The sequence below is a fragment of the Amia ocellicauda genome, chromosome 9 (assembly GCF_036373705.1).
Source record: "Amia ocellicauda isolate fAmiCal2 chromosome 9, fAmiCal2.hap1, whole genome shotgun sequence".
Taxonomy (NCBI): Eukaryota; Metazoa; Chordata; class Actinopteri; order Amiiformes; family Amiidae; genus Amia; species Amia ocellicauda.
The window spans coordinates 28500527-28514617 of NC_089858.1; the positions used below are offsets into that span (position 1 = coordinate 28500527).

The 14091-nt window shown below is 38.8% G+C and overlaps 1 protein-coding gene across 1 annotated transcript in view; it reads right to left on the reverse strand.

Moving 5' to 3' along the window:
• The window catches only part of cdh13 (cadherin 13, H-cadherin (heart)), a 424551-nt gene that overhangs the window by 270166 nt on the left and 140294 nt on the right, over positions 1-14091 (reverse strand). The window contains exon 3 of the mRNA XM_066713996.1: positions 9667-9878. Coding sequence (XP_066570093.1) covers positions 9667-9878 — 212 coding nt within the window. The remainder of the gene's footprint in view (positions 1-9666; positions 9879-14091) is intronic.

Here is a 14091-nt window from a genome sequence, read left to right on the forward strand (position 1 = left end):
CACTAAATGGAGAAATAGGAAACAAGATATGCATGTTGGGTGCTTGTTTCAATTAGAGAAATTATCGATTCCGATCAATGTGTGGTGTATATAGTTAACTGAGTTTCATGCTATGAAGCGGTCTGCTGGCTGGTACTCCTAAGGCACGCTTCTTGGTTCACAGCCTTCTCAAAGTCCTGCTGCAGGGATGACACCCCTGCACTGTGTAAGACAGAGACAAGTACACTAGGAATACATACCTTTCTATCTCAGCTGAATAGAATAAAATCTCGACGCATATTTCAGGTATATCTCAGGCGCATCACACATGTGGATGCAGTGATGTGGAATAGCTAAATCTCATAGTAATACTAATATAAATCTTGCAAATGAAGAGCTTATGGATTTTTCTTTCCCCCTAAATGTCAAAAACATGTAGTGAACTTCTAAACCTTTCAAAATGAATAAATATCATTGGTAGTTCCACCCACTGGAAAAGTAGCGTAGCTAATACATAACTGTGTTACATGTATGTTTTATGTATGCTTCTGACCTGGATAAATTAATTATTGGAAAAACAGGAGACGGATTTTGGGAGTAAACTGCGTTGTTAAAGAAGTAGACAAAGTCAAGACAGGGTTAAGCAAATATGTAGCAAAGTGATTTAGAAAATGTAAAATGGTTCCAATCTGCAGAGAAAAGAAATAATACTAAATACCCAATGATGCAGTAAATGCAAAGAGCTATTATTATAACTGAAAAAATATATTTTTTTACACCTTTAGGATAACTATTAAAGCAATGATGACAAATAATGGTAGACAGAGGGCTAATGGAATCGCTGTAATTGTGCTTTGCATTCTTTTAATCATCTTAAATGCAGCACTAGCTTGGAGGAGAGATTTCAATTTCAGGACTTAAGTATGAATGTGGCAATAAGTGAGATGAGTTGCCAAGAAGAATGGATCCATTTCAAGATATTTTTCCTGAGTAATGTGACAGCATGCAACAGCGAGACGCATATGGGCTGTGTCAGGCTATTAGGAGAGATTTTTCAGAATTTACAGACCCAGCTTTTAATTCCTTAAGTTGTTCGTTTAATTATGAAATACCATCAGTCAGAAGAAAAGACACCAACATGGACAGAAGGGCCGAACAATGGCAATCATGAACGGACTGTGCCGAGGAGCCAGTCTGAAGAGAGTTTGCATCCTGGCTCTGAGATGCTGGTGGTGGCCTTTTTCTGCCCTGCTTCCCAAACTCCACTTACCTGGGAAACAGAAACGGCATAAATATTTAACTTGGAAAGCCGCTGTAAATGAACGCAAAGAGGTCTGAAGCTAGCTTCATTAAATACTTATATTGAAAGGATAAATCAGCATGACGGCTCAATATGCATTAGGAAGACACAAAAATAGGCATTTTATATGTATTTTCTCATAAGGACTTAATGTTTCATGATCCAGTAAAATTGCTGCTGTCTTGAAAAGTATGACTTAGGAAAGTGGTGTTTGCGGTCTGATAGACCTATTAAAGCACTTTAAATATGTTACTGTCTAGTACAAGACCATCTCTTATTGGGAAAAGAAGTATAATCTTTAAACTTTCCTGTGCTTGCTACCAAATCAAAACTGTGGGACCAAAGCAAAAGGGCAAAGTTCTACTCTTTAAAACAGTCCTACTTCAGTCATTTGATTGAGGAAAGGGTTAATGTAAAATAAACACGCCATCTAGTCAAGACAGGACTAGATGGAGTGGGGGTGGGGGGGCATTATTTGGTGCAGATGGCTTTTCATTCAGACTGTTATGTTAATTTCAAGGGAATTATTGTCCAGGGAATTATACCTTTTGTGAGGCAGAACACTTCTTATTTTCATATTTAATTTCTGTATTAAAAAATGTTAAGCTTATCAGACACGCAAGTAGAAAACCAGAAAATAAAAAAGGCAAATCCATTCAGCAGTCCGTTTCCACAGCATTCAAGTGGTAATGTACATTTCTAAAGTCACAGGGCAACACTCAATTGATATCTGCCTTGCAGGGAACATGACAAGGGTAATTACCTGACACCTGTTTAAATTCATTTTTTTGATCTTCTCTGACTGATGCAAAAGAAAGTTGCTACAAATGTGCCGGTCCTCTGTGGATAGCAATTCTGGTGACAAATGGTTACACAGCACCATTTAGAAATGTTGAGGCCGGAAGCTTTTTGCAATGCATGCAACGAGATACTGAAGCACGTTACCAACTTGTTACAGCGACTGCATTTGATAAACCATGTGCCTTTTTTCAAACACCATGGACCCTAGACCACTGGATGTGAACTAGTCTGAGCTATTTCTGGTTAATACTAATGACTCTGCCTTTCCTTTACAAGTGTTCATCCAACTTTGCTTTTGGGCTCAACTCCGCCCATGTCTGTTGTCCTAACACATCTGTCCTCCAGAAGTGGTCAGCTCTGTGCTCACGTACTCATCTCTACTGCACCCTCACAGTTAGTCCCTTCGGCCACCTACCACAAAACCTTCCACTAGACTACTGATGAGTATTAACACAGAGATGCTCTTTAGCACTGACAATTGCCACCAATGGAAGATTGTATTTCAGTTGAGAGAGATTTGTAGTAAATTGGTAACATATATTACTTTTCCTTATTGAATATTATATTGAAGTCCTCTTATTATTATTAGTGTTAGTAGAAGGTCAAGTTGTAGTAATTCTGGATGTAGAGCTAGTTATATCACAAGAATGAGCAATAACACATTCCTAAATCTGTTTTGTACTTGTGCCCAACTCCCTTGATTGCTATCCAAGGTCCTGAAATACAGTCTAATCCAGCCTTTCTTTTCCACAGAATCATGTATTTCGTTATATACAAAGCCCTGATTCATTTTAGATCTGGCGGAGGTCTTTTAGATATCCCAAAATACAACTCAATCCTTCAAGTACTGATAAGAACTAGAAAACAGAGATCAATCAGATTGGAAACAGATGGGGTATTTTATTTTGTAACAAATGTATACTAGCGCATTTATTCAAAACACATCTCAAACAATTTAGTGTTGTAAACGTCAGAGATAATTTGTCAAGCACAGCATAATTTAACACTTAAAAAATAGGGGGGGGGGGTGTTTTTCAATCACTTTTTTCACATTATGTAACAAGCATGGCTGGCCATCCAAAGATGCATAAGAATGTTTTTTCTTTGCTTTGAGCACAGCAGGTTAGTTAATCTGACTGCAGGAGGTATATGATAAGCTAACACTGCATACTGTGATTGTAGATGGTAAAGTCGACCCCTGGGGCTTTCTCATCATTCAGCCCATAAATGTCTAAATGCTGAATTTTATGTGCAATTGCTCATGTTTATAGAAAGCTAAGGATCAATGTCACAAGTGTTTTTATCCTAAAGGGGAATAGACAGAGTTATAGCTAGGCAGTGTTCATCTACGGCAAAGCTTAAGCTTTCACGATCAATTGTGGTACAGCACCCTGACTGCCTTGACATAAACCGGGTTTACTGGAGTAAATAACTGATCGTTCAAAAATAAGAAAATAAAGGACATGGAGAGTCTAATTTAAAACACGTTCAAAGGTCTGTTCTTCCAAAATGTTTCTTGGTATAATGCTCCTAAAATATCAAATCCACTAAAGAGTTTGTAATTAATTCTGTCCTGCTGTCCCATTTTACTTTAGCGAAGCACACGCTCTGAGTCAGTGTTGAAATTCTATAAGGAAAGATTCCAATTATGACACTTTAAAAAAAAAAAAAAAAAAAATGTTTTTATAAAGTGTAGCTTTTAATTGTGGGCTTAACAATTGATAGTGGCATTGTAAAGGAGAATTCTCAGGCTGGGAAAAAGAAAAAAAAGTTACTCTGAGAGTAGATAATTAATTCTTAGTCCATCCTTTTTGTCTACCTATTTGGCTTTAGGTTCAGCCTAAAGTGACTTTCCCATATACAAAATATGTAATCAATGTCATTCTACTAATAATATACATATATTTATTATGATAAGAACATAAGAACATAAGAGTTTAAATCGAGAGGAGGCTGTTTGGCCCATTGTGCTTGTTTGGTGTCGATTAATAACTAAGTGATCCAAGGATCCTATCCAGTCTATTTTTAAATGTTCCCAAATGTTCAGCTTCAACCACATCGCTGGGGAGTTTGTTCAGATTGTGATGCCTCTCTGTGTGAAGAAGTGTCTCCTGTTTTCCATTTTGAATGCCTTGAAGCCCAATTTCCATTTGTGTCCCTGGGTCCGTGTGTCCCTGCTGATCTGGAAAAGCTCCTCTGGTTTGATGTGGTCGATGCCTTTCATGATTTTGAAGACTTGAATCAAGTCCCCACGTAGTCTCCTCTGTTCCAGGGTGAATAGGTTCAGTTCCCTCAGTCTCTCAGTAGGACATTCCCTTCAGACCTGGGATAAGTCTGGTTGCTCTCCTCTGAACTGCCTCTAGAGCAGTGATATCTTTCTTGAAGTGTGGAGTCCAGAACTGTCCACAGTATCCAGATGAGCTCTAACTAGTGCATTGTACAGTCTGAACATTACTGCCCTTGTTCTCAATTCTACACTTTTGACAATATACCCTAACATCCTGTTTGCCTTTTTTATTGCTTCCCCACACTGTTTGGATGGAGAAAGTGAGGAGTCCACATAGACTCCTAGGTCTTTCTCATGCGTTACTTCATCTAGATCTATTCCTCCCATAGTGTAATTATAGTGGACATTTTTGTTACCTGCATGCATTACCTTGTACTTGTCTGCATTGAATTGAATTGAATCTGACAGGTGTCGGCCCACAACTGAATATTATCTAAGTCCCTTTGAATGACCTGTACTGCCGAGATTGTATCTGCTGAGCCACCTATTTTAGAATCATCTGCAAATTTGATGAGTTTCCTAACTATCCCAGAGTCCAGATCATTAATATAGATTATAAAAAGCAAAGGCCCTAGTACTGATCCCTGTGGAACTCCACTAACAACCTCACTCCAGTTCATAATCATCTACTTACATTACCCAGAATGCCTACAGCTTCCAATTTGGGGATCAGTCTTTGGTGTGGAACCTTATCAAAAGCTTTTGGAAATCTAAGTATATCATATCATATGCTTTCACATGATCTACAGCTGCAGTTGCATGTTCAAAAAAGTCTAATAAATTAGTAAGACATGATCTGCCTCGTCTAAACCCATGTTGACTATCTCCAAGAATATGCTCCTCTATTTTCCAACATTTTACAGGTGATGCAGGTGAGACTGATTGGTCTGTAATTTCCTGGCTCAGTTTTGTCCCCTTTCTAGTGGATTGGTATGACATTTGCTGTCTTCCAGTCAGTTGGCACATCCCCTGTTCTAAGTGTTATTTGAAATATTTGAGTTAGTGGCCTATAAATAATTTCCCTCAAATACTGTTGGAAATATACACAGGTGATTTGTTTGTTTTTAATTCTGCTAGTCCCTTTAGTACCTCCTCCTCATTTATCCTGATCTCTCTTAGGGTTTGACTGGACTGATTGCTAACCTGTGGCATGTTATCTGTTTTTTCTTTTGTAAAAACCTCTGTGAAATACTCATTTAGAACATTTGCCACATCTTGTTCATTTTCCAAGATACTTCAATTTGTACCCTCTATCTGTTTCACTTCCTCCTTTATTGACCTCTTGCTGTAGTGTTGAAAAAGCTCTTTGCATTAGTTTTAGCTCCAAGAGCTACGTTTCTTTCTATTTCCCTCTTTGCTTTCCTGATCCCTTTAAGATCTCTTTGCAGTTCAACACATTCATAATATTTTGTTTAATCTCAATCCCTTTTGGATGTGCTATACAACATTTTCTTTATCTTGATATCTTTTTGGTCCTCCTGATCCTCAAGTAGTATATTCTTAAAATATAACCATCCATTTTTAACTGACTCTATATCCAGTGTGCTCCAGTCTAACTCTTCTAAGTGCCGCCTCATACCTTCAAGGTTTGGTTTTCTAAAATTGTAGATCATTGTTTTAGACTTGGTCCTTGTTTTTTGAGAGAATGTCTTAAAGCTAACCATGTTGTGATCACAGTTTGCCATTGTTCTCTAACTAGTGTCCCTCTGACTATCTTGGTCATTTGAAAACATCAAGTCAATACATGCTTTCCCTGGTTGCTTCCCTGACAAATTGAGTTAGAAAGCAGTCATTTACCATCTCAACCACATATATTTCTGCTTCTGTAGTCCCAACTGGGCTTTCCCAGTCTATGTTTGGGAAATTGAAATCCCACATTATAACAGCCACATCCTTGCTACATGCGGTCCTGATTACATTGTACAATGCAAAATCTTACTGAATATCTGAGTTGGGTGGTCTGTAACATAATCCTACCACTAATCCTCCAGATCTTTTATTCAAAAGTTTAACCCACAAAGATTCTGTTTCATTATTAGGGTCTAATTTACAACCCCAATTCCAAAAAAGTTGGGACAGTATGGAAAATGCTAATAGAAACAAAAGAGGAGTGATTTGTAAATGTACTTTGACTTGTATTTAAACAAAAAACGTATAAAGACAAGGTATTTGATGTTTTACCTAATCAACTGTATAGTTTTTTGAAGGTAAACGTTTATTTTGAAATTGATGCATGCAACACGTTCCAAAAAAGTTGGGCAATTTAGGACTAATAGCGATGTGACAAGTTGAAATAAGAAGGTGATGTGAAACAGGTGAGGCAATCGTGTAATCATAGTATATAAGGAGTCTCCAAAAAAGGCCTAGTCCTTCAAGAGCAAGGATGGGTCGAGGCTCGCCAATCTGCCAACAGATGCATCAGTGAATAATCCAACACTTTGAGAACAACATTCCCCAAAGACAAATCGGAAGTATTTTGGGCATTTCACCTTCTACAGTGCACAATATAAGTAAAAGATTCAAGGAATCCGGTCAATTCTCGGTGTGTACATCTATGAGGGCACCATTAATGCAGATAGATATGTACACATTTTGGAGCAACATATGCTGCCATCCAGATGTTGTCTTTTCCAGGGACGTCCCTGCATTTTCCAGCAGGACAACGCCAAACCACATTCTGCCCGGATTACAAGCGCATGGTTGCGTAAGCAGAGAGTGTGAGTGCTAGCATGGCCTGCCTGCAGTCCTGACGTGTCTCTGATTGAGAATGTGTGGCACATTATGAAGCAAAATAAGGCAACGAAGGCCCTGTATAGTTGCGCAGCTGATAAAAAGGATAATGGATGAATGGGGGAAAATTCCACTTGCTAAACTTAACCAACTGGTGTCTTCTGTGCCCAAACGCTTAATAAGTCTTATTAATAGAAAAGGTGATATTACACAGTGGTAAACAGTCAACTGTCCCAACTGTGGAGTGTGTTGCAGTCATCAGATTTGAAATGAGTGTATATTTTCAAAAATAAATTAAATTCACAAAGTAAAACATCAAATAACATGTTAATAATGTGTTTTCAATATTGTACAGGGTTAATTGAATTTTCAAATGACTCTTTGTTTGTTATTTTTGCATTTTCCATACTGTCTCAACTTTTTCAGAATTGGGGTTGTAAATTCATCTGCCTCAATGTCATTTCTGACATATAATGCTACCCCACCACCTCTTCGATTTTGCCTGTCCCTCCTAAACTGTGTGTACACTGTCAAATTGTATTCATCCCCATCATTTTCTGTAAGCCATGTTCCTGTCACTCCTACAACATCATAGTCACACGCCAGCACTGTGGCTTCTAGGTCTAGGTCTTCCTTATACTCATGGCATTGAGATACAAACACTTCAGGGCTTTCCTACTAGCAGTTTCCCTTGGTTCTCTTTCCTTAGTGGAAGATCTCCCATTGTCAGAGCTCTCTGCCACCCTGGTCCCTAGTTTAATAGATTCTCAATTACTCTGCACATATGCTCTCCCAATGCATTAGCTCCCCTTCTGTTTAGATGTAGACCGTCTGGTTTGTACAGGTCCCATCTATCCCAGAAGAAAGACCATTGCTCCATAAACCTAAAACCCTCTTCCCTACACCAAGATTTCAACCACGTTAAACTTTCTAATCTCTGCCTGTCTCCCAGGCCTGGCACGTGGTACCAGAAGTATTTCAGAGAAACCTACCATGGAGGTTCTGTTTTTTAGTTTCTTTCCTAACTCTTTAAATTTGTCTTGTTGAACCTCTGCCCTACCTTTTCCAATGTCATTGGTCCAATGTGGACCATGACCAGTGGATTCCCCACGGCTTTGGCTTTGGCCCGTCTACTAGTTTAGGGAGATCTGCAACCTGAGCACCAGGCAGGCAAGATACCATGCCGGTCTCCTTATCACTAGGGCACACTGCATGATCTATGCCTCTAAGAATTGAGTCTCCTACTATAACTGCCTCCCTCTTCTGGGAACTGCCCTCCCATCACCCTCTGAGCCATCACTGTCCAACTCGGTGTCCAGCAGTTAGAACCTGTAGGGCATTTCTAGCTCTTGGGGTGTCTCTAGGGGTTGTGCGCGCCTTATTCTGCGGTTATGACCTACTGTAACCCAGCAGTTCTGTCCACTTTCCTGCTCTAAGGTATCAAACTCCACTAGGTTTTGGCGTGCAAACCATCTCTCTCATGGGCTGATTGACCAATTCTTCTATATCCCTAATACAGTGCAGATCAACAAGCTGAGCCTCAAGATCATGAACCTTGATCTCTAGGATTTCAACATGCCAACAACATTCACAGATTAAATCTTCTTGGATGAGTTCATCCAGGAAGGCAATCATTCTGCAAACCTGATACTGTAGTGGCCACATGCTTCTTATTTTTGCAAGTTATTTATTTTATTTATTTATTTATTTTGGGGGGGGGCTCTTGGTTTGTTCCCTTGTCAACTGTGACTTTTTTTGTCACCGAAAAACAGCACAGCTCAACAGCAGCAGCTTTAAGTACCCTTTTGTGTACCTGCCCCCAATTCACACCTAACTGGCTCCAACTGGATCCACCTGGCACAACTCACTTAACTGAAATCCTGCTAGTCCTAGACTTAATCACCTTTCCTTGAACCTATTTACTTCCACCAACTCAGCAGCTGTACTGATACAATACATCTACTGTTGACTGAACTGAACAATTCAGGAGATCGAGAAATAAAACTGTATTTTAGGTAGACATTATACTAAATAATAATCACCAACAAATGACTCATCATAGGCACTTATGGTAGCAGTTGAAACTGTGTTATTCCTCAGATTCAAAATTTCAGACAGTTTGAAACTAGCTTTTCTTTCCCGTACCAACTCTGAAAATCCTTTCATGATAGCAAAATTGTGGCAGTGAAAATGTATTTAATAAACCTCTAAATCCTCGTTAAAAACCAGCAGTTCGCAAACAGAGCTACATCTGGGCAGCCCAATACCAGATGTGCAGAGATGCAGTCTGTACACAACCATCAGATTTGAAGGATTTTGCTCTCATGAAGTCAGCAGCCAGCAATCTGTTTCATTTTATTGCTGTAAACAGAATTACTGGCAAATTCAGAATATGAAAGGCTCAGACTTGCGTTTCACCAGTCACTACTTAAACTGCGAAACAAAATGCACATTGCAATGACTGGAATTAAAAAAGAAGGTAATATATTCAATAATATGAAATAAGGAAGACCTCATCAAATTAAGGGCGCAGAAATTGAAAGAAAAATATTTCTAATAAGAAATCTACCTTCAGAGTCTGAGGACGTCTCTTTGGAGCCCCAAATATTTTGACCTCTGCCATGTCATCTGAATGGGCACTCCTGCCGTGGATGAACAGAACTGTCTCAATGTCTGTGACGTCTCGAACTGGGACCAGCGATCCATCTTCATCCACTGTGAAGTCTGGGTGAGAAACATCGAACTTCACATTTTCATTCCCTGCGCAATCATCAAAGTGCACTAGAAAGAGATAAAGAGAACAAAGTCAAAGAAACTCATGAAAAGAATCATACAAAAATACATTTAAACACAAGAAGATAAAAATAGCATGGTTAGAGACCCGAATTCAAATCTTTCAGAGGTGTGACAAGGCAAAACGCTTTTCTATTAAGCTATGCAAAACTGGATCAGATGCACAGTGGTCCAACTAATGTGTCAAACACTGGTTTTCCCAAAGAACATCCACATTTATTCAGCCAAGTATTGCAACAAAGGGTTGACCACTGAATTCTCAATATGGTGCAGCCACTGAGGACAGTTATAGTTTACAGTTAGTAAACACAACATAGTGTAGTATATATACATCTTTTTTTTCTTCATGTTAAAAAAATGTTAACTATATGACTGGCTTCATGTGTTTAAGTGATGAGAAGGTTGCGCAAACACATTCAATAAATAATTACATCAGCTTGCTGTTTATATAAGCACTTCCCCTGATGAAAATGCTAAGTGCTTTGAGTTATTAAAGTATCATCATCTTCATTATTATAATTATTATCATTATTAAGTTCACACTAAGCTATGACTGCAGCTCGGATGAGGAATGCAGCTCCTCTGATCAGAGTAGGGCACTGTTGAAACCTGGAAGCTACAGTGACACATACGGCGCATAGTGTGGGGGGCGTTAGAAACAGAGGGCTGTGCTGATTCCAGTTGTCGATCTAGGCTGATGCTCACCAGGGGGCACAAGATTGCCACCCTTATTCCCAGGGGTGAGGGAGGCGGAGAAAGAAAAAAAGAAATCAATTGAGTTTATTTATATAATTCTGAAACAGTGACCCCTGCTGATAAAGAGCCAGGTGAAGCCATAAAACGCGTTTGAAATGAACTCATTCCTCCAGAGCTCAATAACCTGGAAACATCCAGCGATTAGTAGTATGATGAAAAAGAATCACACCAGACACCCGGACTGGAGTTACTGATCTGCCTTCAATCCTCCAGGCAGTCGTGTGGGTTTCAATATTTGATTTAAGCAGCCACAGACTGATACAAATGTCCACTGGCAGCTGTATTTCTTCAAAAGCTCTTTTACTCTGTTTAATGTACCAATGCATCTCTTCTTGTTGCATATTTCTATTGCCCCTCATCCTCCCCCCGTTTCCTTAGATATACATTTTTGCAGAAACGGTCTATATAAAATACCACATGGAATACAGGATGTGATTTAGAAAAAAAAGTAGAAATCAACTTTACTATTGGGATTGGAAAGCTTATTACAAAAACGGGAGCTCGTAAGTCAATACAGAGCACATTTGAGAAGGTAAAAGGGTTTTAAGAGGAAGTGAGGAACCCTTCTCAATCACAAACTGCATCCCTTCGAGCAAAAGAGAAGCTGTTTTGGAAAACTGGCCTGAACACGAACACGTTTAAAATATTATGGTAAATGAATTGCCTTAAACTATCTTTTGGTGTTCAGTCTTTACTTATTTATTCACCCAATTACTTATGCATTTAATAATTAATAAAACCTCAGGAGAATGAAAGGAAATCAAAAGAACACGCCAAGCAGACCAAATCAACTATTGATTTGCTTTTTGTTTGTAAAGAATGTATAAGTTGAAGACAGGAGATGACCTGCTCCCTTGGCAAATATGCCCATAAATAACTAATAGGGATGTCTGGGATGAATTATGGGCCGACGTTAAAGGAAGCCACTTTGATGCTATGAGCAAAGTCTCTATTAACTCATTAATCGCATGAACAAATATAATGTAGGTGCGTTATGATTTATAATTTAAAACAATAAACCTGCAAATTAGTCTTCAAATTACACATATAAATGCTTTATAAGTTGGAGTATTGATAGAATGTAATTAACCAGGTATTGACTGATTAACTGCATATTATTAACAGGTTGTACATTGTTCCCATGTTCACAATTTATACACGTATGATTCTGTGTCAATACATTTGTTCATAACGTGACATCTGCAACCCCTAAAGCTAAAGTGTTACCTTCAAAACGCATGGAGGGGTAAAGTAAAGAACATGCCAGTCCCCTGAATTGGTCTTTATGGCTATATCAGGTGTTTAATACATAAAACATATATGTAGGTTTGTGAATATAGCCAGCCTAGAAGTTCATAAGAGAAGAGGCTGATCCTGACTTCCATCCTAGATTCAAACCCAGATGTGAATTTTTGAAAAGATGAGTCCCCCCAAACCAGCTCCAACATGCACTCTATGTCAAAGATGCTGGAACACAGCAGTTCATAAAAAATAAAATATATATAAAAAAAAGTTTCAGAAGGAATAAAGTCAGAGCAGCTGAGGGTAGCCTGTATCCTGAACAAGAGCACAAAGGAACTCCGCGCACATGGAAAAAGTGAATGGACATCTTTCAAGGTAATATTGGTATAAAAGATTCAACCAGTTGCTCACTTTTGGGACCGAGGATAATCCAGGTCATTATCTGACACATCCCAAGCAGGCCTCCACTAATATATCCATACTGAAACTGTAACAGTACAGACTAAATGACACTGTCGAGATCTTTATTAATTTAACCTGCTTCCCATTACACTCAATAATTGCTTTGCCAAAACGCATAGTAAATTCTGTATGCCCTGAAATGTATAACTCTCTACACAAATGTAATGTTATACAAAGTATAGGAATGGTTTTGTTAGAATGAGTATCCCAGGCCTTCCCCATCCATCATCTGAACAAATGCAATGATTGTTTGCAGTTCCACCTATGTCTAAATCCAAACTGGATTGAACCAGGCTGCAAAAAAAATGTCACTCTATATTTCAACCTGGAATAAATTGGCTGTCATTCAGACATTCAGCTAGGGGGATCTGACCCATGAAGGAATATGGTTTGCAGGACATATTGAGAACATCAAGGTTAATTTAAAACAAAGAACGCTATCATATCAATTTATGTTTCTAACCAACACAAATGGGCAATATTTCATGCTTACATTGATAGCGGAGAAGAAAGGCAATCAATTTCAGTAAGGGGTTGAGTGGAGGGTCAATCTGTGTGAATTAATATCTGCAGATTGGGGTTCTCTCTCACACTTCAAAGAAACATGTACAGTGTATTACAGATCGAATAAATGCACTTAATAGGGGGTAGGCCCACCCTTGCCCCATAACGACTGCTCCAATCCTTGGCTGGAGGGCAACCGAAAGGTGAGAAATGGGTCTCTGCATTTCCTTCCATTTCATTCCAGGGGTTTCCTACTACACTATAGCAAATCCCAAATCCTAACGTTGTGGCATGGTGACCAAATTCAGTCAATGCTTGCCATACATTTCTTGCAAGACATATTAAAATTCATTCTGCAGCTAGTTGTCCCCATCCCAAAACCTAACCTCTTCCTAGAACTTGAGCTCAGATACCATTCAGAGGAGAGGAGGAAAGTGTGTCCTGTTATATGCGGTAACCATGTAGAGATGAGCATGTCAAAGCACTGCATTTGCAAGAGATGTCCTGTCCCCTCTTGCCTGGCTCTTTCTGGGTTTTGACTTTTCATTTGTGCATCTTGAGTTCATAAGGATGCTTCTTCAGCTGTAGCCTTGCCTGTATAGTATGACTTCCGTGTTGGCATTACCTATATGTGGAGGAACCAAATGTGTTCTTTTCAGAGGGTGACACGCAAAGCTCCAGCTAATATAAAAGGAGAAAGCTCAGTCATGGCTCAGAACAAAAATCGAACGGCCAGGTACAGGGAGTTAAGACTCTTGGCACAAAACAACAACCTTTGAAGATACGATTTACTTTCATGTTCAGCACCTTTCATCTTTCTATGTGAAAGATTACTTATTGTAGTGCATGACCTAAAGTTCTGACTGTCGGAGATATCACCTCATAACGAAGGCTTATCCGCAACAATCTTGTTTTGGGGCTTATCTTGTTTTGCCATGTTGCCCTTCCACTTATACAACAGCACCAAAATATAACTATGCCTATAGTCAGTTTTTTTAGATTAAAAAAGTGATTCAGATCATAACATTCTAAAATCATAGTTAATACTAAAGAAAGGTTTCAATTTCAACACATTGTAATCGACATGGAACAAATGGCAGGTGATAAATCAAACTATATTAGTATTCAAAGAGCATTAACTAAAAAAAACTGTCTTTGTTGGATATGTGTCTTCGGTGATACTTGGTTGTGCTGGCACTGACCCATCACTCCATTTTAATCAGATTTAAACATGGTA